The sequence below is a fragment of the Periplaneta americana genome, chromosome 10, assembly GCF_040183065.1.
Source record: "Periplaneta americana isolate PAMFEO1 chromosome 10, P.americana_PAMFEO1_priV1, whole genome shotgun sequence".
NCBI lineage: Eukaryota > Metazoa > Arthropoda > Insecta > Blattodea > Blattidae > Periplaneta > Periplaneta americana.
This window is the reverse complement of record NC_091126.1, coordinates 15,758,782-15,784,449: the sequence shown is the minus strand read 5'-3', so window position 1 is coordinate 15,784,449 and position 25,668 is coordinate 15,758,782. Positions and strand designations below refer to the sequence as shown.

General features: G+C 34.4%; 1 protein-coding gene across 5 annotated transcripts in view; it reads left to right on the top strand.

Annotated features, from left to right (window-relative positions):
* Window positions 1-25,668, top strand: part of LOC138707452 (epidermal growth factor receptor kinase substrate 8-like) — a 110,644-nt gene that overhangs the window by 36,909 nt on the left and 48,067 nt on the right. For all 5 annotated transcript variants that reach the window (XM_069836922.1, XM_069836921.1, XM_069836923.1 and 2 more), the window contains 2 exons: window positions 838-1,018; window positions 20,837-21,038. In XM_069836922.1, coding sequence (XP_069693023.1) covers window positions 838-1,018; window positions 20,837-21,038 — 383 coding nt within the window. The remainder of the gene's footprint in view (window positions 1-837; window positions 1,019-20,836; window positions 21,039-25,668) is intronic.

The following is a 25,668-nucleotide window of genomic DNA, read 5'->3' as shown; positions in this document are numbered from 1 at the left end:
GTATGAGCAAATCCAGAAATGGATATAGAGTGTTAGTTGGGAGGCCGGAGGGAAAAAGACCTTTGTGGAGACTGAAACATAGATGGGAGGATAATATTAAAATAGATTTGAGGGAGCTGGGATATGACGATAGAGACTGGATTAATCTTGCACAGGATAGGGACTGATTGCCCCGGGTTCCTTAAAAACCATAAGTAAGTAAGTAATGAATTTTACATGTAATAATCTTTTTGGATGGAGATTATTTCTTTGTAACTATAGGCCTACACAAGAAATTCTTCAGACAAAATGGATCAGAAAGCTATTCTGGAATCTCTTCCTTCAAAGTTAGTAGGAACCATTTACTAGAAATGCTATTTGTAATTATCGGTGTCATCATATTGAGAGTGCGGAAAAAACTAAAAAGGAAATGTTTATTTCGAAAGGTTGGTTTATGTGGAATAGTTCTAAAAACTCGTAAATTTGTTGGCATAATACGAGTCGTGGGAAAAATGTGAGTGATATTCTGTACTAAACAGATAGTCATTTTTATGTATCACATGCCTATTTATAATTTACAATTTTTAAACAACACAAAATTTCATCCAACTATCATAATTTTTTTCTCAAGATATGGCGAGAAATTTAATGTGTCTTCAAGTGGCTGTCTCTATATAAGTCCCTGATAATTTCTTGCACAAAGTGTTTTAGTTTTCTAGTTTGAATAATGTTCATTTTTATAAAGTCTTGAGTATTGTTTCAGAATTATTAAAATTATTTAATACATCATAATAGTGCTGTTGATAACTTAATCATTTTTGTAAATTAATAATTGGAATTAAATTATTTATTTTTCAGTGCCAGAGCATTTCTGCACAGGATCTGGTGGAAGATTTAAAATTGTTACGAGCAGGGAAGGTTCCTGCTCGCCGTCGTTCACGCCATATCCCTCCTCCCCCTGCCACACCCCCACCAGAACCTCCAGGAAATGGAGTTAATGTTCGAGAACAAGTGTCAGTATTCAATGCAGCAGCTCATCGTAAGTAACATTAATTCATTGTTAACTGTTGGTTGTGGCTTGATATTTGATCTAATGATCACTGGGATCAGTTTTTAAATTGTTTTTGTGTGATGTAACAGAGTAGATATTATTTTTAAATAAAGGCATGACTTCTTTGTGCAAAATATGAAGTTAGTGAAAATTAGAATTCCATAATGACAGCTTCTTTTAAAGGTGGCTGGTTGTATTAGGTTCATTCCAACAAGCGGTTCACGGATCAGTTCATGTACGGTTCCTGTACCATCTTATGCGCATGTGCTAGTTGAGCATCTGCTATGGGATGGAAACTGGACTGGACGCTGTTGGAACGCTTTCACGGATCGTTATGTACTAAATCCAGAGATGCTATAACTGTGATCATCTTTGCTAAGAACGGGATGCTTATTATTATTATTATCGTTTCGCAGCTAATTCTAATTGCAGAAAATAGAATTTCGATCATTTTCTATAAAAAGATGACAAAAAATATGGAAGGCAAGAATTCCGCTAATTCAATGTGTACTGGGGGACTCTCATCTAAAATAGTTCTTTTTTAATTATTAATGTATGTACGTTATTTATTATACTTTTAATCAAAGCTGCATTTTGAAATTGTAATTAACTATTTCAATATCCAAATAATTTCCATTCCCTTTCTTTTTGGCGAAAATTTAAATTAAATGTCTAGTTTTATTATTTGTCTGTACTGTCATGTCTTTCTTCAGTATCCAGGAGACGTTGGTGAGCTTATGCGCATGCGCGTCTTGCGTACTCTTCCGTACATGCCTCAATCCGCAGACTATTCCTGACCGTTCCGAACCAGTGTCAAAAGCTTGTTGGAACGCCCGACTGCAGTACATATTTCCGGTTTAGGACTGGTTCGGATTGTGTTGGAACGCTTTTTCTGTACTGCGCATGCTCACGATGGTTACGGACGGTTCCTGACTGTTGTTGGAACGAACCTATTACCTGCAATTTTATATTTATGTAAGCGAGTCAATCGTCAGTTGGTTTTAAATATTATGCAATTTTATTTCATGTGGCCATTATTATTACGCGATATGTTTCACTTTGGGGAAAGGTGTTATTTTAGCACAGGTGCAACAACTTAGCTCTGTGTATGTCGCAAGTGTGTGCACTCACTTTACAGGCAGTCCATAGGCAAAACAGTGGCTTCTCATACCAGGGGTGGACAAAATTATTTACTTGAGAGCCAAATGAAAAACCAAAATATTTGGCAGGCCAAAGGTTTTTATTCGTTAATTTTCCTTCAATATACATAAAAAAAAACTGCAAATGCACATAACAGATTATCATGAATTCATGAATATGTTAAATTTAATCACATATTCTTAATAAGCCCTAATTAAAAAACCATACTTACCTAAAAACCGATATTCATTTGTATAAATCTGGAATAAAAAAACACGTAAGACAAACAGGCTTATTATTGTATTATGTGAAACAGTACTTCTGCAATCACTCATCTTTCAACGCTTTGCATCAAATTTCCGTTTTTTAGAAGAATTAGCCATTGTTTGAAAATAAAATATGAACACAAGATTTTACATGGAAGCAAGTGAACTAGGTGTCATGTGCTGGCAAAGAAGCTGGTTTGCCACTTTTATTGAATAATGCAAGAGGAGGGGTGTCAGAATGGAATCGTAACTTAACTCGGCCATCGAGCAGCGGCTCTGCGGGGTTCACTTAGAATTCTGAAACATCACCTCTGTAGCCTACTTTATGTAAATCTTTTGCACGATAAACTTAATTAGGCCTATCTAACATCAATCTCCTTTACATATTTTATTATAGTCTTTTTTTCTTTCCTTTTATTGAAACAGTTTCTAAAAAATTTACGAATGTAATATGTGATTTTCGACGTACGGCAATATTTTACTGAGAGTGTGTTATGCTGCATTCTGGTGATGTGGCTCAGTTGAACCTGAGGCAATCATGCTTGAATTGTGATCATACAGAAGAATGCTACAGCTTCTTTTCTTTGTGTATGTAGGAGATCTGTTTCTGTATATCTTGATATGGCTTGCATTGTAGCTGCAATTTTTGATTGGCAACTCAGGACTCATAAACTGAACTAAAAGAAGCATGCGAAAAAATCATAGCATACTACAATATCAAATTCCATATTTTTGCTTGCTTCTCATGTGCATTTTATTCTTAAATAAATAGTTCATTGTCATAAACTGATTTACTAATTTATTTTGCAACTGAAATGATTACCTAATTATAATATTGTTAGGTCATATTTTTTATGTTATAGTGAATATTTCTGGAAATTTTAAGTCATAAATGCATATTTTGTACTGCATATTTTGGAGATTTTTAGGTCATAAAAAACCCAGCCCTACTGATCAGCTTCAGAATGGTCTGTATATCATATTTTTGGGAGCTAGTTCTATTGGTTTAATTTCTCCGTCAAAATTATTTCCGTTGTGTTCCAAAGAATTTACAGTTCCTGTTTGTTATTTAGGTAGGATCCCTTTGAATAAGTTCTTAGCCAGTTTTGTTCTGGATACTTTTCCTGAAATGTGTTAAGTGTAATTTGTCGTAGTACATCTGATATGTCTTGTTTGCCGGTGAAGCATATTAGTTGTGTTTCTGTTCTGATGCTTATGTAGTCTAATGGGCTGGTTTAAGTTGGTAGATGATACAAATTTTGCTGCTGTATTGATTGGTGAAAGTTTCTGTTCTACGTAATATTATTTGAGTCTATATTGCGTCTTAAGATTGGGGGTGGTATTGCTTTTCCTGTACCAGCTGATTGTATCCATTTTCTTTAATCTTTCTTGTAAGTATAATTGCTTTCATGCAGGGGCGAATGCTAGTCACGAAAGTTAGGCTTGCTCTTTTATTCATAGGGGAAGATGGGAGGATATAAAAATTCATAATTAATAAAAATAATCAGAGCCACATAAATAATTTATTTTATAATTATGAAATCATTATGAGTCATGGATCATATTCGCTTATCAGATGTAGAAGTTCGACATAATATAACAAACATGGCCAACAAAACAGTTTATTTAGTTTTCTCGACCCTGCCAAACAATGCATATTGTTGTATTGAGCTGCACTGAACGAGCGCACATATTCTCTATAATGTCTGTCTTCTCTTGAATAGTCCTTCGGGAAAATGGATTTAATAATAAGGTTTCAGTAACACACAATTTCGAACTCATTGCAATACTTCAAATTAATGTTTAAGAATTAATAATACATGCAGCAGCTAACACATGCATTCCGCTCATACAATTACATTGCACTCGCAAATCACAGCACATTCCCGCTGTCAATACTGCTCTGTGTAACGTTAAATAGTCGTTGATGTAGCTCTCGGACCAGAGCTTCAAACAACACATAACAGAAGCATGTGCGTCTAGGACGGACTAAGGAGAAAGGCACTTTCGCACCATCATATTCTCGCTATTTCTACGTCTTTCCTGTAGCTCCGAGAAATGAGCAAGCATTGCGATACTTGCGGTGTGCAACCTTCGGATGGTATTATGCCTATACAGTATTCCAAAAATCAAAATAAATTTTAATGTACGTAATCCCATTTTTAGAAATACACATTCTACGAAAATATTGGGCTTGCGCAGCAAGCATAGCATGCCCTGAGAAATCGCCCCTGCTTTCATGTCATATTCAGTGTTTGCATTAAGGACTGCACATTGTAGCTTTCGATGTTGTTCTGACAGCTATTCTTATTAATCTGAGGACATTTGTGTGTGCTATTTCTAGTTTTATTTGTTCATATTATTCATTGTTAATTCTTAAATAATAGAGTACAGTTAATAATGGTGAAATAGGCAGCCAAATTTTTACATACGTTTTATACCATATTATTCCAGTTATACTCGTACTTCGGTTTGTTCGTCATTAGTTGATTGTAGTTTACACTCTCTCACAACTGCAAGCTTATGCCCATTGCTACTCACGGGCACCTGCAGAAAATAGACACATGCTGACCCAGTTTTGCACAAGGTCACTTCTCACAGTGGCATTAATGGCTCTTACTACCTATCTAACTTTATATACTTTCTAGTGTTATGCATAACGAAATAGACAGGGATGTTATATCCTGTGGCAGCGAAACAGAATACTCATTTTCAGTAGTGAACACTAAACTACCGTTGATGTATTAGATATTAGACTATCCTCAACTTTCTCTTTCTGCAAACTTAAATTCTTTTGCTCTTCTCTCATTGCCACATACACCACGACAATTAGGTAAACTGTACAGTAGAACTGCTTTGTAACGAATCTCTGGGTTATTACTTTTTCTTTTCCTTAAATAGGTGTTTTCCTTAAAAGGGAGTTTACATAAAATGGAAAGGAAAGGCTAAAATAAGAGTGTTGTATAAAAAACTTTATTATAACCATTTTATTAGACCTACAATTATTATTTATAATAAATTTCATTACACTATTTTCTAACTCTTCAAATGGTGCAACACGAACGTTTTTTTTCTGTTTGGTTGAACCCGAACCACACTGAAATTCGGCATTTAAAATTTCTTCTTTCTTCTTTATTATTCCCTACAATGAAGTAGTTGGCAAACCGTGCTTTTTGCCATATGAAGAGTCCACTGCAAGAATGATGGATGTCACTTTCTTGTCGAAAATGAACCAAGACTGTCAATGCATAGCTTAAGACATATAGAATATATATAGAGAGTTATATGGCATTAACACTGGTAGTCATTGTCCAGTAATGATCGGAAAATCACAGTTAAGCTTTGGGCGCTAAGCATTTCAAACTTTCAATTGCTTCTCCTGAAAAATGTATTCCAAATGACATCCATCATTCTTGCAGTGGACTCTTCATATGTGATAGTGTTATTTGAGGATTAGCTTTGACATCCCTTATTATTTTCTCTTTCTGTCCTATAGTTAATTTCTTCCGTTTAATCACCTTTATGCTGGGTAACTTTCGGTGCTGGACCCCGGACTCGTTTCACCGTCATTATCATCTTCATTTCATTCAGACGCTAAATAACCTAGATGTTGATACAGCGTCGTAAAATAACCCAATAAAAAAATAAAAATAATCACCTTTATAACGATGCATAAACAATATAAACTGACAAAAAAGAAATTGGAAACAGGATCCAAATAACTTGAGAGAGCAAAGCGAGCAAAGTAACCACTCTGTGAAAGCAACACAAAGCTAGACCATAAAGAACGATAAAGAATAACGCTGCCACATGACACCACATTACTATCAATTGAGATGCACTATCGTATATGCCAGTACTATTGATTATTGAAAGTCGAGTCGATATTTCGAGTTTTATTATTACAAACTCACTTGAAAAGTATTCTTTAAAAGTAGGATTTTCCTTAAACTGGGTTTCCTTTAAAAGCGGGAATTAATTATATTATTCTTATGGCAATTTGACTGGGACTTTACAGATTATTCCTTAAAGATGGGAACGTTAAAACAGGGCTTTACTGTATTGAATGCATACCATTTCATACAGAAGACAAATGTTTCTGCTGTTGTGGAATGAACCTTCCCACTCTCAAGTTCTCCCTCTTCTGTTATTTGCATCAATGTATTTATTAGTACGAATTGCATATGTTAATTGTACTCAGTGTGCTTGCTATTTTCTCAGTCACGTGTTTGCAATGATCAATACAATCAAAATTTTAGTTTCTAAGCCTCTTTCTTTGCAGCATGCATAAGAGAAATGTTTAAGTGAATGATATGAAGTATCCCTTATCACTATCGTTATAAGTGCTCACAAATTAGTTTCTTTTCATATTTGAGCAATATCCTTCTCTCTGAGTTTAAACATCTCTCTCATTACATAATATTGCAGCCTAGTGTTGCAGTACATTCTCAGTAGGAATTTGTAGATCAATGGAATTTAGTTTAAATAATGTATTCACTCAGCTCTGTATTGTGTGTTTTATAATAAATCTAGTTGGGTATTATTTCCATGACTGGACAAGGTGATCAAAAATTTTGGAGCCAGCAAAATGTTTTGGTTGGCAGGCAGTAAACAATTTTAAATCTCACTTGCTTCCCTCTACAAGCCCTCTGTTTGAAAATTCTTGTTCTATTAATTGTATTGCATCGAAATATTCACGTATATCATGACTCATATTAATCATCATTAAAATAATCCATGCCATCTGTGATAAAGAAGATCTGCATTTTTTATTTATCAGTAGATTGATAACACTAAATCCCCTTTTATATGAAGCTGTGACGTTGGTAATACTCTAGAAATGCTGATGAGTTTCCTTAGAAAAGGAAATCTTTTACTCATGGAGACAAGTTTATCAAGGAGATCACAAAGTGGTAGCTTCTGCCCAATTACTCAGAATTCATATCATTCACTCATTGTGACATTCAACATTTCTTCCTCTTCTTCACAAATCAGTTTTGTCTTGGAGCAAGTAACCAATTTTATTTTGTGCTTTTATCACAGATATCTATAAAAATCAGAAAATTAATTTTGTTTAATTATACACTTCATTATTAATGTCGAGAAAATGTAAATAACATATATTGAAGTAATATCGGAATAGGATTTTAGCAGTCACAAATTGAATATTTTTGATGCCAGATTAAATTTTTTCATTGCCAAGGTGACCTGGCGCCTGGGAATTGTCTGCTCCTGGGTATTTCTGTGGTTAAGTATTAATGCTAAGACCTTCTTGGACATCAAATCTTTAACAAGTTTATTTACACAGTAATTTGTGCACCTTTATTGTATGTCATTTTAATTGCAATTAAAAAAGCAGTTTGGGAAATGTAAGACACTACTATCAGTATTTAGTTGTCTTGCAATCTCTATCCTTGTAGCAAAAGTAACATCTCCTATTATATTTCGTGAAATTGTAATAATTTTATTGTACAGGCAAAAATGTTCTTTCACTGTATCCACCATCGTGGTATTAAAGACAGAGACTAATGTACACATTTCGTCTGGATTTCACTAAAAAATTTAGCTTTGTAGATAATTTTACACCAGTGAATACATTAGCTACCCCAGTAGATTTCGACCACAGTTTTATTTCCTGTTTGCATGTGCTATTGTGAGATGTATTTTATTTCCTCATTGATTTGCATATCCACACCTGTGGAGTAACGATCAGCACGTCTGGCCGCGAAACCAGGTGGCCCGGGTTCGAATCCTGGTCGGGGCATTTACCTGTTTGAGGTTTTTTCCGGGGTTTTCCCTCAACCCAATACGAGCAAATGCTGGGTAACTTTCGGTGTTGGACCCCGGACTCATTTCACTGCCATTATCACCTTCATATCATTCAGGCACTAAATAACCTCATAAAATAACCCAATAAAAAAAATTGATTTGCATTATGCTGGGTTATCAAGCTATGGTTTCTTGTAACTGATTTGTTACAAACTTAGTAATGAGACCGGCTTTAGATCAACTAACATTAAGTATAGTCATCATACTTACTTACAAATGGCTTTTAAGGAACCCGAAGGTTCATTGCCGCCCTGACATAAGCCCGCCATCGGTCCCTATCCTGTGCAAGATTAATCCAGTCTCTATCATCATATCCCACCTCCCTCAAATCCATTTTAATATTATCCTCCCATCTACGTCTCGGCCTCCCTAAAGGTCTTTTTCCCTCCGGTCTCCCAACTAACACTCTATATGCATTTCTGGATTCGCCCATACGTGCTACATGCCCTGCCCATCTCAAACGTCTGGATTTAATGTTCCTAATTATGTCAGGTGAAGAATACAATGTGTGCAGTTCTGTGTTGTGTAACTTTCTCCATTCTCCTGTAACTTCATCCCGCTTAGCCCAAAATATTTTCCTAAGCACCTTATTCTCAAACACCCTTAACCTATGTTCCTCTCTCAGAGTGAGAGTCCAAGTTTCACAACCATACAGAAGAACCGGTAATATAACTGTTTTATAAATTCTAACTTTCAGATTTTTGGACAGCAGACTGGATGATAAGAGCTTCTCAATGAAATAATAACACGCATTTCCCATATTTATTCTGAGTTTAATTTCCTCCCGAGTGTCATTTATATTTGTTACTGTTGCTCCAAGATATTTGAATTTTTCCACCTCTTCGAAGGATAAATCTCCAATTTTTATATTTCCATTTCGTACAATATTCTGGTCACGAGACAATCATATACTTTGTCTTTTCGGGATTTAGTTCCAAACCGATCGCTTTACTTGCTTCAAGCAAAATTCCCGTGTTTTCCCTAATCGTTTGTGGATTTTCTCCTAACATATTCACGTCATCTGCATAGACAAGAAGCTGATGTAACCCATTCAATTCCAAACCCTGCCTGTTATCCTGAACTTTCCTAATGGCTTATTCTAAAGCGAAGTTAGAAAGTAAAGGTGATAATGCATCTCCCTGCTTTAGTCCGCAGTGAATTGGAAAAACATCAGATAGAAACTGACCTATACGGACTCTGCGCTATGTTTCACTGAGACACATTTTAATTAATCGAACTAGTTTCTTGGGAATACCAAATTCAATAAGAATATCATATAATACTTCCCTCTTAACCGAGTCATATGCCTTTTTGAAATCTATGAATAACTAATGTACTGTACCCTTATACTCCCATTTTTTCTCCATTATCTGTCGAATACAAAAAATCTGATCAATAGTCGATCTATTACGCCGAAAACCGCACTGATGATCCCCAATAATTTCATCTATGTACGGAGTTAATCTTCCCAAAAGAATATTGGACAAAATTTTGTATGACGTCAACAAAAGTGATATTCCTCGAAAGTTACCACAGTTGGTTTTGTCCCCCTTTTTAAAAATAGGTACAATAGTATAGTCATCATATATTTAATTAACTGTAAACTTAGTTGATTAATGAAGTCACGTCATTCAATTTTTTCTTTCACCAAACCTTTTTTTCGTTTCTCTCAAAATGTACATATTGATACTCATTTATGGATTGTTTCACGAGTTGGAACCTTCACACCAGGAACTCTTTCTGTAAATAGTCTTCCAACTTGATGACCAGACTTTGTACACACACAAGAATTGTACATGATCACACGATTTTCTAAATGTAACCTAAACTCATATTACTTTTTAAGGAAATACTGTATTCTGAATACACATATGCATTGTAACCACAGTTGAATGACTCAGATGGACTGAGAACACTCTACACATATGTGATGTAGTTTGACCATAATGCGCAAGGAACCATCTGGTATTGAGAAACACAGCATGTGGCCTACATTAGACTGAGACACCCAATATTGTATATATAAGACTGTAGCTGGCGACTTATACATAAATATAGAATTAAATTAGTACATAGACGTAAATAATAATATAAAGAGTGTTACACCTTTAAGTTTTAAATGTCCATAGTGAGTTTATGAAGCTCAGATCAGTTTTTATTGTTGGTACATCCATGCAGTAAAGAAATTACAGTAATATAAAGTATTAAGAATGAAAGAAAGTATTTCGTGTATTTTCTTCATCCATTTAATAGGCATTGGCTTCTATTAACATATCTGTTTGAAATTGAACGTGTGGATTGCATCTCACTGATGAAAGCAGAATCTTATTTAGTCACTATCAGGATTCCCAGCTTATATTTATCATGTTAGTATTTAGCTAAGTTTATTGTATGACAGGGGAAATTATAAAAATGAAAATAGTAAATATATTTGACACGTTCCTCTTAGTATTTCACGGAAAAATGAAAATACTAGTTCACACCTGTGGCGTAACAGTCAGCACGTCTGACCGCAAAACCAGGTGGCCCGAGTTTAAACCCTGGTTAGGACAAGTTACCTAGTTGAAGTTTTTTATGGGGTTTTCCCTCAACACATTAAGAGCAAATGCTGTTTAATTTTTGGCATTGGATCTTGGACTCGTTTCTCTGGCATTATTACTTTCATCTCACTCTGATGCTAGGTAACCATCACAGTTGATAAAGTGTCGTAAAATAATTCAATTAAAACATATACAGTAGAACCTCGATTATCCATCTCTTGATTAACTAATCATTGGTGCCTGACTCGTGTGTTTCACTGCAAACTGCACTTGAGTCAACGGAATCCTCATGAGGTTTTTGAAGAAAAAAGGTGACACATTAGTCTCGGACATTATTTGAATTCCAATAATTAGAATGGAGATCAGAAAAAAGATCGCTGGAAGTAAAGTTCAGAAAATAGTGACAGACTTATTTAAAAGAACATAAAAATAAGGTAACAACAAGGAGAGTCGATTATCCGTTTCTTTAGATTAACTAGGAATTCAAACTATGTATATATATATTTATTTATGTATTTTCGAAGGATAGTAGCTTATTTATGCGGCTTTAATGTCTTTAGAGGACCAATTGTTGTGAAATACTTATTCATTAATAACAGCAATGCAATAGTCCAATCTGTATTATCTCTTCTTAACATTGTACACAAATTGTTTTAAATTAGGAAACAAAATTTGAATCAAATTTCGTCTTAATCAGCACCGTGGTGACTGGGATGGTCTAGGGATAATGAGAGGGAGTGATGCTCTGAGATTCGAATATTGCTTTGAGCTGATTATCCAGCTTCTGAGGCTTTCGCCAAATGTTAGACAATATTATGGTGAATTCTCGAGCTCATCCTGCCAAATACAATCTCGCTAATCACCAATTTCACTGACGTTAGATAAACTCGCAGTTGATAAAGCATTGTTAAATAAAAGAAAGAAAAGAAAAACAGATACAGACTATTGATTTGGTCGAGCATCACTTAATGTATTGATTTCTATCACAACCGATGCCTCTTCTACTATTTGACTTGTATTTATATGCCAGCACTGAAGACCTATTATTATTATTGTTATCAATTCTCTGTAAGTGTCTGACGACTTACTGTATATCTTTAATTTTCTACAACCTGTGTTATCTCAGCAACCTTTGTCTCTTCTCTCCATCGTTATCACGAAATAAATCATTTCTAGAGCAGTCTTTAATGGGTCTTAGAAACTGCATTCCTTCTGCTGTTAGATACCACAGCATTGTTTTTTCTAATTTCCCCAAGTTTCACTGCCATATTTATTGTTACTATTCTGTACAACATGTGGTTGTATTTTGTATTTTCATAGCAAAAATGATCATAAAAACAAGAACAACTCTTTGAAAAATAAATGTAAGCATCCATAGTCAAAATGAAGGATGACTTGCTTTCGTCAAGATTTTCAAGTGTGACGTGATGCTTAAGTTTCCCTGCCTCTAAGCCAGCACTGACTGATAACATTGTTATAGAAGTGAATAGTCTGAGGAGGATTCTCAGTCGAACATCAATTATATGCAAAGGAAAATTAAGGACATCTTTGCAAATGTTCGAAAATACTGATCTGCCCAATGTAATGTTTGCTACAAACAATTATTATTTAGCAGAATGTTAACTTATCACATATATTAAATGAATTATTGCCTTTTGCAGTCATTCTTCGGCAGATTATGGTTTAAAAGAATCTTTTCCACCAAACTTTAATAGAAGCTACTGAATTGTAATCTCTGTATGTAATCATTGCCTAACTTTATCTGTATCAGATAATGATATCTCATGTTCTGAAGGACCAGCTAAACGTATCGTGAGTTCTTTTAACCTTTTGCCCAGCAGTAGTGTAATGTTCCTAACTGTGCTAGGTCTGGCAGTGGCAGAAGACTGTTTAAAAAAGAACACTTGATAGAATTTTTGGTAGATGAATGTGCAATTGATGAAGTTTTCTTATTTTACTTCAGTATTCTCTTTTTGTGACTTCACCAGTTCTCAAGTATAGTGTTATAGTGTAATTACTGCTGTTTCACACCTCACCTGCCAGCACAGCATGTACTCGTATTACAACAAATATGGTACCAAAGGTATTGTATCTGACCAGTTATCTCAGCTGAATGAAGTTTAGAAGAGGAAAAGAAGTTACTGTTAGGGTAAAAAATAATGCCTAATATTAAACACTTATGAAGTCATTCATATACAGTCTTAGAAAAATGTTTTGTCGCACAGATACTTTATAAGCCCCAGAAAGGAGGCAGTGTGCATGATCAGACATACAAGAAACAAAATTAATTCTATTACCTCAACTAGTCCTTCTCTTCTGAACCAGGTAGCTCGTCGTCTGATCATGCGTACTGCCTCCTTTATGGGGCTTATAACATATTTGTGCAACAAAACTTTTTTCAAAGACTGCACATGACATATTTCTTAAAAAAATAATCATACCGGTACTTTTGCAATCATACGAATTCATCTAAAATTGGGAAGTAGTATTTTCATTTTTTTAGTGGGTTATTTTACGATGCTGTATCAACCAACATCTCAGATTATTTAGCGTCTGAATGAAATGAAAGTGATAATGCTGTTGAAATGAGTTCGGAGTCCAGCACCAATAGTAACCCAACAGTTGCTCATATTGAGTTGAGGGAAATTCCTGGAAAAATCCTCAACCAGGTAACTTGCCCCGACCAGGATTTGAACCCGGGCCACCTGATTTTGCGGTCAGACACGCTGACTGTTACTCCACAGGTGTGAACTAGTATTTTCATTTTTCCGTGAAATACTAAGAGGAACGTGTCAATTATATATATATATATATATATATATATATATATATATATATATATATATAATTTTCATTTTTATAATTTCCTCTTTACGAGTGGATGTCAATGTTAGAGTTGATGGCATTTGGAAAGGTGATTGTCTGCTATATGCACTGTAGGATTTCTGGTATGTGACATCACAAGCTTGTACAGTAGAACCAATCAGAATCAGTCGGTAAAAAGTGCTTCCCGATTTCGTTTGTTCACGTGTGAGTGTTTCAGTACATTGAATAAGTAAAACTAACTTATACTGTGTATGTGTGCAAGATAAATAAATGGAAGGAGAGACTGTAAAAAGACAAGTACTGCGGAGGCAGACACGTGAAATAGTGTTTAAGATGTATAATTATTTTAAAAACGTTGACTTGCAGAATGCTGTCGGCCATCATGATGTTGGCTGCAATATTGCCAATGTGCAAGAAACGACTGCAGAAGTATGTGATGTGGGTTTGAGAACCGTGCAAAGAATATTGTTAGTGAAGGGAAGAGGGTTTGTTTGATGTCATGTTTACAGTAATCAACGGCTAAGGTCATTATTGTCTTTTGATAATTTAAATTCTCTCTAGCGCTATTTGTGTTGCACATGTGCATGAAGTACAATATGGAAATATTGTATGCTGCCTTGCTCTCTCTATCTCTCTCGACGCAAACACTAGCAGACGACCGCCTTCCCAATTGCCGTCAGCTCTAGCTAATGGTCATGATTAGAGAGTTAGCTTTGATATAATTGAAAGCAATTTTGCTGTGTAATGGAAGCTATTGTTTCCAAACTTAAAATTGCCTGTAATTTGACACAATCATTTTAATTTATAAGGAAAGGAAATAGAAATCATACAAATATTTGAGGAATATTTTTGACTACTTATACTGTGTTGTGGAGGTAGCTATCACCAACAGAGGTTTCATCTTCAGAGGGAAGAGAGATAAATGAAGTGCAGTCTTTCATAGTAAACACACTTTGTTACCAGTGAAGGATAACCTTTTAAGTATACGTTTGACAATTGGCCATTTGTTTTCTTTGCTAGAGGAATAGAGGTAGTTATTGGGAGGAACATTGAACATTCCTAAGCACTTCGGCCCAAAGAGGCATTTTGTGTACCTGTGATGGAATGCATTGCATGCTAACTATACTGTTCGGTTAAGCAGGTCCCACCATCTGCCACACTACACATTCCTCTCCAGCCTAAACATATATCATACCTCGAGTGGTAATTTGCTGTACGTTATAGTTCTATTATATACAGAGTGTTTCAATAGGAATAGTAAACATTTTAGGGGATGGTAGTGTGGATTATTCTGAGTAAAAAAGTTCACATATACATGTGTCCAGTTTTCAATGGATGTGGAGATATCGCTGTTTGACTAAAACACAAAACAAGCTCTACAAATGGTATGAAGGGACGATAAATGACTACGTACTATTGACTCTGTACAAAGGAACAGTATGTTTCACTCTTCTGAAATCGCCTGAAGGCAGCACTGTTCAAAATTAATTAATTAATTAATTAATTAATTAATTAATTAATTAATGTATTTATTTATTCATTCAATTTATTAATTTAATTTAATTTATTTAATTAAATTAATTAATTAAATTTATTTATTTTAATTAATTCGTTTAATTAATTGATTAATTAATTTTATTAATTTAATTTAATTAATTAATTTACTTATTTATTTATTTATTTATTTATTTATTTATTTATTTATTTATTTATTTATTCTGGTGGAGTTAAGGCCATCAGGCCTTCTTTTCCACACCACCAGAAATACAATACAACTACAAGAAAAATACGTCTGTGCAGTTAATCTACTGTAATAACGAGTTATAGAATGAATATCACTTAAAAAAACAACTGAACAAACAAATACAAATTGAAAATAATAAAAATTAGTCTAACATATTAAATGATGCAAAAAAAAAAAAAAAAGAAGAAACAAAAAGTGAAAACATATACAACAAATACAGACACAAAATAGTAGTGTCACTCAGCATTATTGTTATTAATCAAGGGACAATAAGCTGTTCTAGTATCCTGGCACAAAGACAAGATAAATAGTTAATCTAACAAAAGGAAATTATTGCCAAAATACTAAAGATAAAAACTTCGGCATAAATCTAGCAACTTCTCAGAAACACATAATGGGTGTAGAGAAACATCTGTTTATAATTCCCTTGGCTACAAGGATGGGCATAAATCTCACATTCCCAGAATGCTGAATTGGCTTCAGTAGTCACGTGCATTGGCCACCAAAGTCCCCAGATCTTATTCCTGTCTATTTTTGTCTGTGGGGATGGATGAAAGGCGATATGTACAAAAACAAAATGAACACAAAGTATGAAATTGGTTGCTATCACTATGAATCATTCTGTCCTCATAAAATTACAAGACAACCTCAGAAGAACAACTGTTACTATTGTCAACAGAGCGGAAATGTGCATTGAAGTGTTGAAATGTATTGATTGCTACCATGTAAAGAAGCAACAAATGTAATGATGAAGTCATCTGTTTTTCTTCTTGCCACTTATAACATTTGTTATGTGTAACATTCAAACAGCTGTATGTCCATAGCCACTGAAAATTGGATACATGTTTACACGGGCATTTTTACTAGAATAGTCCATACTGCCACACCCCCTGAGATATTTACTAAATCATCCTGTATATGTATGAGATGTTATATCCCCGCCAGATGTGAGATCTGAGGAGGGAGGGCTTGGTGCTTCTTATACAAATCTATGAGACATCAAGAAATCACCACCACTACCATCTACCAATTGATGCCCTATTTTACGAGATGGAGATTATAATGAACGGTTGATTGATTGATTGATTGATTGGTTGTTTATTCTATACGTGGATGTACACGTCAGATATAATTACATTATAAATAAGAAACACAATAGGATTGAAAAAACACTATGAATTAAAATACATTTAAAATAAATAACATATCAAGCACTATTACATATATTATAATTTAAGAATTCTAAGGGAATTGTGTAGTGTGTTGATGTAATAACAAGAGGAAAAGAGAGAACCCCAATAAAACTCTCACAACCTTGGGTTTTTCCACTACAAATACAAATGCCATCATCCAGATTTGAACTCGGTTCCATGAGCAGTGCTCTGGCTATCAAGGTGGATTTTATCCTTGTTAAGTCATTGTAGTCTAGAGAAGGAACATAGGTACATCGAGCATTGTACATTTTTGCACATGCTACTTCCACGAAGTACTGTAACATAGCCATAACTAACCGCAAATGTCAAGTTGGGTTATTGGTACATCCCAAATTTGGTTGTCTACAGTTGTTTCTAGTAGTTAGAGTGATCCTTCTTGTTATTTTCGTTGTGCTGTACCGGTACTCATTTAAACAGTGTTCTTTCTATAGATCTTTCTTTTTTTTTGCAAAACTGCAAATGTATTTTAGAATACTGTACAGAAGAGAGTAAAATGTGGGCTGAGATAGCATAAAGGGAATTACTCTTCTGCCTGTATTCCTTATCTGGACTATAAGTGGAGATTGCTATTTATGTGACGCATCTCAGTTATCTCTTTTTCCATGAAGATGGAATCAGTAAGGAGTTTCGAAACAAAGGAGACAGTTTTCTTCACAATATGCTGACAATTGCCCACAAATTACATAGTGACGTGAAAGCTTTAAATCCTTCAAATTCCATAGGCTGTACTTATCGTAATTGCGAAGACAGTAGTTCGTTCATTTATAATAAAGTGATTGGTTGCAATTATTCTCTAAGAATTTATATTTAATTACGAATTAAGGAGAGAGGGTGGTTAAATATGATAAAAAGCAGTTAATTAAAAAAATCCTTTGAAATACTCTTCGATGTGGGGAAAACACATTAAGATTTAGGCTACATCAAATTTAACTCGCCTTTATGAACTTGGCTGCTGTGATGCTATTTTTAGAGCTGTGTTGTGTAGGGTTTTTAAATTACACTAACCTTTGATTGCAATTTGCCTTTAAAATACTGCTCGATATGTGAAAAATGAATTATGTGAAATATAATGCGCAATTATTGCATTGTCAGTTGCTGTGACGCCATTTTTAAAGCTCTGGTGCACAGGCTTTTTTAATGACACTAAACTTCGATTGCAATTTCCCGTAACTTTAATTTTATGCTTCATTCCATACCGAAGGTTACATATCTTCGGAACTATTAATGGCACATGTATGGTATTTGGTACATATATTCTTCAGGCTATTAGAAACCTTTTCTCTGTAATTGAAATGTGATATTTTCTTGCATTATTTTGAAAAATATGCCACCATATTTCTATAAAAAAAATTGCTGTAAAATTAATTCTTAGATTCTAATTTTTATCTTAAAATGCTGAAAAGCAGTATCAAAATTGTGCGAGATACATTTTAAAATACGTACAGTACTTTTAAGAGTAACATTTTGTAGAAATTTTGAATTTATCTTTAAAAATGGCTGGGATATATACATTTTTATGAATTACTGTATCCTGGCACTTTTCTTACCCAAATTTGGGCCACTTTTTAAATTTTTTCTAAAGATAGTTTCGAATTTAAGTTGTTACAGCAATAACATACAAAAAATGAAAACTGTGCATCAGTTAGAAAAAAAAAATGTAATTATCCTCTCCCCTTAGAACCTTATTGTATGTACTTATATCTCCGTCATATTCGCGTTTTCTATCTTTAGTTGCAAACATAGAACCTGTAAAACGTGTTTCAATGAAAGTGTCCTAACATGTGTAATTCCTGATAGACGAGACTGCGTGTATTATTTCTGTTGTATTGGTCATTATTTTTTCCTCGTAATTTTAAATTCCTTTAATTATTATTAATATGCTTTAATATTTCTGTTTCTTATTCTCAAAAGTGACGTGACTCAATTTAAAATTAAGCATACGGTATTATGTGTTCATTGTATAATATCTCTTTTAATATACACTATAATGCAGGTTTAAAACAGATACCCAGGAAGTCACCTGTCTTATGATCTGATTCCCCTCCGCATACTTTCACTCTCACTGTTCTCTCTCTCTTTCTCTCTCACCTCCCACCTCGATCCCAATAACTCCTTTTTAACCTGTAATAGCCCATTTCTGCTTGGAATGGAATGGAAGCAACTTTCACTGGCTGGGAACTTCCTGACCCAGTTTCATGTCTTGCATTCTCATACTCAGTTCTGCTACAGTTTACCTACTATGAATATTTGTTACACATTAATTCCAAGAACACGGTGAATGGAATTGCAAGATGATAGTTAGGTCTGTGGTGTTTGGACAGTAGAGGTCGCCTAAATCTGATGGCTTCCAGCAGTAGAAGTCGTTATTCAGATGGGTTTTGGGATTCTAAATCTGTAGGACTTCAGGGTAAAGGAAAATGTCTCCCTGCATATTGGAAAGATTCAGGTGAGTACTTCCGTACTTCCCACAACTTTTTCAAAATAGTGCGTAATGAATAGGTATGTTTCAAATTAAAAATTAAATTTGTGTTATTCTTTTAAGAAGTACCTACCGAAAATGACATTCTGCACATATCATGAGGACTCGTTTTATTATGACATTTACATGGCTCCTCTTTAATAGGATGGTCGTTACTTACATAAGAAGTTAAAAAAAAACCCTAAAGAGAATTAAATAAAATATCATAATATCTTAGTACTGTATTAAGACTGCATTTGCTTTTTTCTTTCTTAGTCTTTTTATGAATTTTACAGAAGAATCAGTTTTCCTTATATGTTTAGTACACGTATAGACACAATTAAGTAAAATGAAAGGACTTGTAATGGAATTATGAAACAGGAAATAAGTTAACCTTTTTTTTTTTTTTTAAATATCCCACTGATTTTTTTGTTTAACAGAGATGCAACTAGAAAGCTTAGACATTACTGGTTGTGGATATGAATTATCTGGTAAATACCTGAATCTTTGCATATTGGGAAATACATGTGAAATAGGCAAATGAATATTGAGAGAAAACTGCACTGTGACTTGTGTAAAACTTGACTGTAAACGACTTCGAATATCATTGGCATAACTCTCTAGTGCTGACTAGATCAGACGCTATGGACAATACTCTATAACAGAGTCGCCAGTATGAAAGGATAATTCCAAGCCTTTGGCGTGAGACGAACTCGATAGCTCAGTGGTAGAGCGCCTGACCGGAGTACAGGAAGTCGCAGGTTCGAATCCCGCTCGAGGTTGTGAAATTTTTCTTTCATACCATGGCATGATTGTGACTATAATAGTATTTAAATTCATTAATATGGCACATCAACGGACGTACAGTATATACGTCACCAAACATCGTAAGATGAAGATTACATTTGTAAAGTTTCTTCACACCCATGAGCAGTGCTGACTAGATCAGACGCTATGGACAGTACTCTATAACAGAGTCGCCAGTATGAAAGGATAATTACAAGCCTTTGGCGTGAGACGAACTCGATAGCTCAGTGGTAGAGCGCCTGACCGAAGTACAGGAAGTCGCAGGTTCGAATCCCGCTCGAGGTTGTGAAATTTTTCTTTCATACCATGGCATGATTGTGACTATAATAGTATTTAAATTCATTAATATGTCACATCAACGGACATACAGTATATACATCACCAAACATCGTAAGATGAAGATTACTCTCTAGTGTTCTTCCATTGGTTACAAATTTAAGTTGTAGGACTTGTAGCATTGTTTCTTTCCTCATTTTGTTGTTCAGGATTCTTTTAATTGTGCCGTTTATGTAATACTTGATGATAGGGACAAGTTAAAAGAATACTTCAATGCTCCCAGTCCTCCATGATCTGTCAAACTGATTCCTAGTCATTTGAAAATTATCTCATATTCAAACCTTATTAACCGTATACATAGTTCTGAGTTGTGTGTAATTTGAATCTTTCCTCTTCAGTTACGTAAAACCCAGGTTTTAATGTAAACTTATAATGTTGTCGGAACTTCGAAACTTGCAGTTTTATGTAAATGGATTGTTGCTGGAATTTTTTGTGTGTAATATAATTTTGGGCTAATATCCGAACTCTCTTACATGTTTATTCAGAAACCTTGGAGATGTTAATTTCCAGTACACAGTGAAATACCCAAAAGTCTTCTGAAGACAATGAAAAAGTATATTATTGTAATTGCCATAGTTTTCAGCATTGTGGTCAGGTTTTTATATAAGTAAGATTATTTTTCAAAATATGATTTTGTTCTTTACAGAATCAGTTCATTCAGAACTTGGACCAGGCACAGGAGGTGTATTTCCATCACACAACCGAGATGATGAAGTGAGCTCCACCTCTAGTGAAAAGTACGAACGAGATGTGACAATACTAAACCACTGCTTTGATGACATCGAGAAATTCATCGCAAGATTACAGCATGCAGCTGCTGCCTCTAGAGAACTAGAACGCAGGCGCAGGTTAGTTGCATGTGCACCAATGAAGAACTTGTACCATTAGTGCATAATAAGCTGAGCATGTCTAATCTGGCCCCTTAATAATGGAATAATTGCGACGAAAATAAATTGAGTATCAGAAATTGAGATACATTTACTACAACTTGGCAAACTGTTACAACTTGGCAGATCAAAGTAAATCTCTGGTTGTTTCGTGCTTTCAAAGAGCAGATATGTTCAGTGGCGGATTTAGGTCTAGGCAACCTAAGAAGTTGCCTAGGGCGGCAATTTCCGGGGGGGGGGTTCTCTCCCCCCCTCCCTCCCTTTTTTGTTTACTTTTTTTCCATTTTCATTTTACAGTGAAATTTGTTTTTATAACACTTGTTGGTAAAGCTTTTCTGAAGTTTGTTTTTGAACACCTTGTGGAAGTCGGTAGTCGCGGCGAGAGTAAAAGGAAATTGCAGCTCCATAATTATATTGTAATAGAACAAACTGCCTACTGAAAGATGCACTGGAAGGAATGGTGAATGGAAGAAGAGTTTGTGGCAGAAGAAGATATCAGATAATAGACGACATTAATATATTTGGATCATATGCGCAGACAAAGAGGAAGGCAGAAAATAGGAAAGACTGGAGAATGCTGGGTTTGCAGTGAAAGACATAGCAAAGACGTAGCAAAGTCAAGTTATACAATGCTCAAAAATTGCTGTGTTGTTAGCAGTTAAATTTTCGATCTCCCAAGTCCTGTTTAGCTAATACACTTTTCATCTTTCTATTTTCTTGTAGATAACCAAGATAGCTCAGTGCGTAAGGCTGGTAAAGGAGCAGTTCCTAGATCAAGATCCGTTCATTTTAAAACTTTTAATGTATATTTTAAATTGGTTATTTAACGATGCTATATCAAGTGCGAGGTTATCAAGTATCAGTGGAATTGGTGTTAGTGAGATAATTTTTTTTGGTAATATGAGACAGAGGATTTGCCATGAATTACCTGAAATTGGCTTTACAGTTGGGGAAAACCTAGGAAAAAGTCGAATCAAGTAATGTGTCCAACCAACATTCGAAACAACATCTGAGTTCCTTATCCCTCATATATGTTAGCATTCTCCCTTTTATTTCTTATTGTAAATTCTAGCTTATTTTCATGTGACAGCGTTTTTTAGTTCGTGTTTGCTTTTAGCTTATGATATTGTTTGTGTTTTGTTTTTGAAAGAATTTTAGATAAGGGTGCAAATAGGCATAGTAGCTGACGCGGCCCTTTTTTAACTTCACTAAGTTTCTTGTATGTTTGAAATAACAGAAGAAGACTGCTTTTTCATTAATGCAGTGATAAATAAGGTTTAATGTCTTAATGGTTATCATTATTGGTTTAAACATGCACTAAAACCAGATGTAAGTGCAAGTTTGAACCAATAAATTATTGAGATTTGCGTTAAAATAATAAGTCTAGGAAATTGTATATTTAGTATGTAGAACTACATTTGTTTATAGATCTTTTGTTATATTATTAAGTTTTGTACTTGTGAACTATATCAATAAATCAATCAATCAATCATTAATGCAGTGCGTTCCTGTGAGTGATACTATCTCAAAAATTACTGTGAAGTAGTCATCACTACTAAGCAAAGATAATGACACATCCATTTTCATTTTCACGATAAAGCGAACTGAACTACTCTCTAATAATACCACTACAGTTCGTTTTTGAACAAGGCAAAACAGTTATAGTTAAGTGGATGAAGTTTTTATGTCATGTCTCTTCCCTTCATGAAACAGTAATGTGTCTTTGAATGTGATCACAGGGTAAAGATAATGTAAATGTCTCGAACTCGAGACCTCTCCATTACCAGTCGTGGTTACACATTAAGCTACTGCTGATATCTGACGAAAGTAGGAAGAAGGTAATCATTAACTAAAAACAAGGCAGACCACAACTTTCTCTGCCACCAACTCGACAGCCCATGAGCATTATATAATTTGGTTTTGCTATACTTAGTATTGCATCAATAACTTCCATTCAAATAGTATCATCAAAATCGGTTAGAGAAGCATGTCCTCTGCTTGTTAATGTTACGTAATTGGTGAGAAAGAAAGGGGATTGGAGAGATAGAGAGAGAGAGAGAGAGAGAGAGAGAGAGAGGGAGGGAGAGGGGGGGTGGCAGGAGGAGAGGGAAGATTATGGTGTTTTCTGATCCACTAGGTTAGGCTGACTTAAGGAGAGAGGATGGTATTTTTTGGTGAAAAATGAATAACTTAAAAAAAAATCTTTAAAATACCCTGTGATATGTGTGGAATGCATAGCATAACATTTTGTGGGTATTTGTGCCCTTAGCGGATGTTGAGTCACCATTTTTAAACTTCCTGCGTTATGGATTTTTAAATGACTCGCCCACTTTTATTATTGTTTCCGGTAAATCAAATTTTCAAAAAAATTTGTTTTTCTTTAAAATACTCTTTGATATGTGTGGAATGCATTGCATAACATTTTGTTGGTATTTGTGCCCTTATCGGATGTTGAGACGTCATTTTTAAACTTCCTGCGCTATGGATTTTTAAATCACACACCCACATTTATAGGTTTCCAGTAACTTCATTTTTTTTGCTATATTGCCAGACAAAAATGGATATAATTTCTGAACTATTAAAGATACATCCATGAAATTTAGAACACACATTCTTTAGACTATTAGGAAACTTTTCCCTGTAACATCATTTTGTTAATTGATTTCATTTTAAAAATACGTCCATTTGTTTGCAAGAAAGGAAATCAGAAAATTGCTATTAAATTTTAATTGTTTATTTTACAAACGTAGGGAATAATATCAAAATTCTGTTATAGACAGTTTGTAAAATATGCTTTTGCAAATACACTGCAAAAAACTGTTTGAATCTATCTTTAAAAACGGTTTAGATATATCGGTTTTAGTACAATCCTGCATTTGGTATATTTTTTTCAAATTTGGGCCCCCAAATAATTTTTTTTTTTCAGAATGTTTTTATTTTTGAGTTTCCACAGCTATGAGCTCTCTACATACAAAAAAAACTTATATTTTACACCAAATAGGAAAAAAAGTTTTAAAAAATACCATCCTCTCCCCTTAAGATTTATGCTATTGAAATGATTTCTAATATTTCTTAAATATGATCAAACCTGAATAAAGAATTCCTGAGTGTAGCAAGGTTTATATTCACTGCAATGCCTAATGTAAACTAAACTAAACTAAACTAAACTAAACTAAACTCTGTGGTGTTATAACCACTTAAGGGCCAGAACTGAATTGGACACCTGCCAACTAGTAATCAACTGTGTAACTACCAGATGGGATAAGATTGTCGCATGGTCAGTGCTGAGAATCCCCACATGTGTTATTAATCTGGTTTTCTTGAACTGGAGTTGGTCACCTATTATGGCTTCCCAATTTTTCGATCATGAGGCTAGAGCAAGCCCTTGAGAAAAGTTTCTTTGGTGCAGGTAACTGGGAACCGAACATGGGAACTCCTGGTTTATAGTTGGCAAACTAATAACTGTATTTCTACACATATTCTCTCAGATATTTGTGGTGATATGTGCCCAAAGAGGGAAGAATAGGAAAGACCAGAATTCATAATTGTAATTATTTAGTGTGGTTTTACTTCCAGTTGCCTTGCTCTGGTTCATTATTTTGTTCATTTGTTTTTACATTTTTTTTCTTATTTAATTATCAATGATACACGTAATGAAAGGTATAATTAAAATTTTGCATTTCTTTCTTAAGGCAAACAAGGTTTCCTAGTGATATTATATTTCTAATTTTAGTGAAATGTAATATTTTCTGATTTGAATAATAAGAATTCCGCGTTAAGTTGCAAGTGTTCATCATCATCATCATCATCATCATCATCATCATCATCATCATCATCATCATCATCCACGATTATAAATGAGGCACACTGAATGAAATCGTCAGTTTGACAATTTACTGGTCTTACTGATCTCCTTTTTCCTATCGGATTCTGTTGTCATCTATTCTTTTAGTACTTATGTGTTGTATATAATTCCGCTTATAATTTTGTTCTTTCTAAATAGAGGTAATTTTTAATTCCAGTAAAATATCTTAATTTCTTTATACAAATTGTATTCAGCTATTTTCCTAAAAAAATATATATCTCTGCATTTTGTAATCTTGTTAAATCTTGTTTTCGAAGTGTCCAAATTTTGCTACCTGTACCATACAGTAAAATCAGAGCTTGTCAGAACTTTTAAATAGTTTTTATTTCAAGTCTTGTATTTTTTTAACCTAATTAGTTTTGAAAATTTGATTTAATAGTGACAAAATTTATCCTTTTACTTTATTGGAGAGTAGACTTTGAGAACAGAGTATTGTGACTATGAATACTACCGGTATATATTTTAGTAAGTCATTTACCAGTACTTAATCAAGTAATTAAATGTTAAAAGTTCACGAGATGGGAGTATTGAAATCATTTGGTTATTGGTGTATATGTAAAGGTAAAAAAAGGTAAAGGTATCCCCGTAACATGCCATGAAGGCACTTGGGGGGCATGGAGGTAGAGCCCGATGCTTTCCATGACCTCGGCACTAGAATGAGGTGGTGTGGTCGGCACCACGCTCTGACCGCCTTTTACCCCCGGGAAGGGCCCGGTACTCAATTTT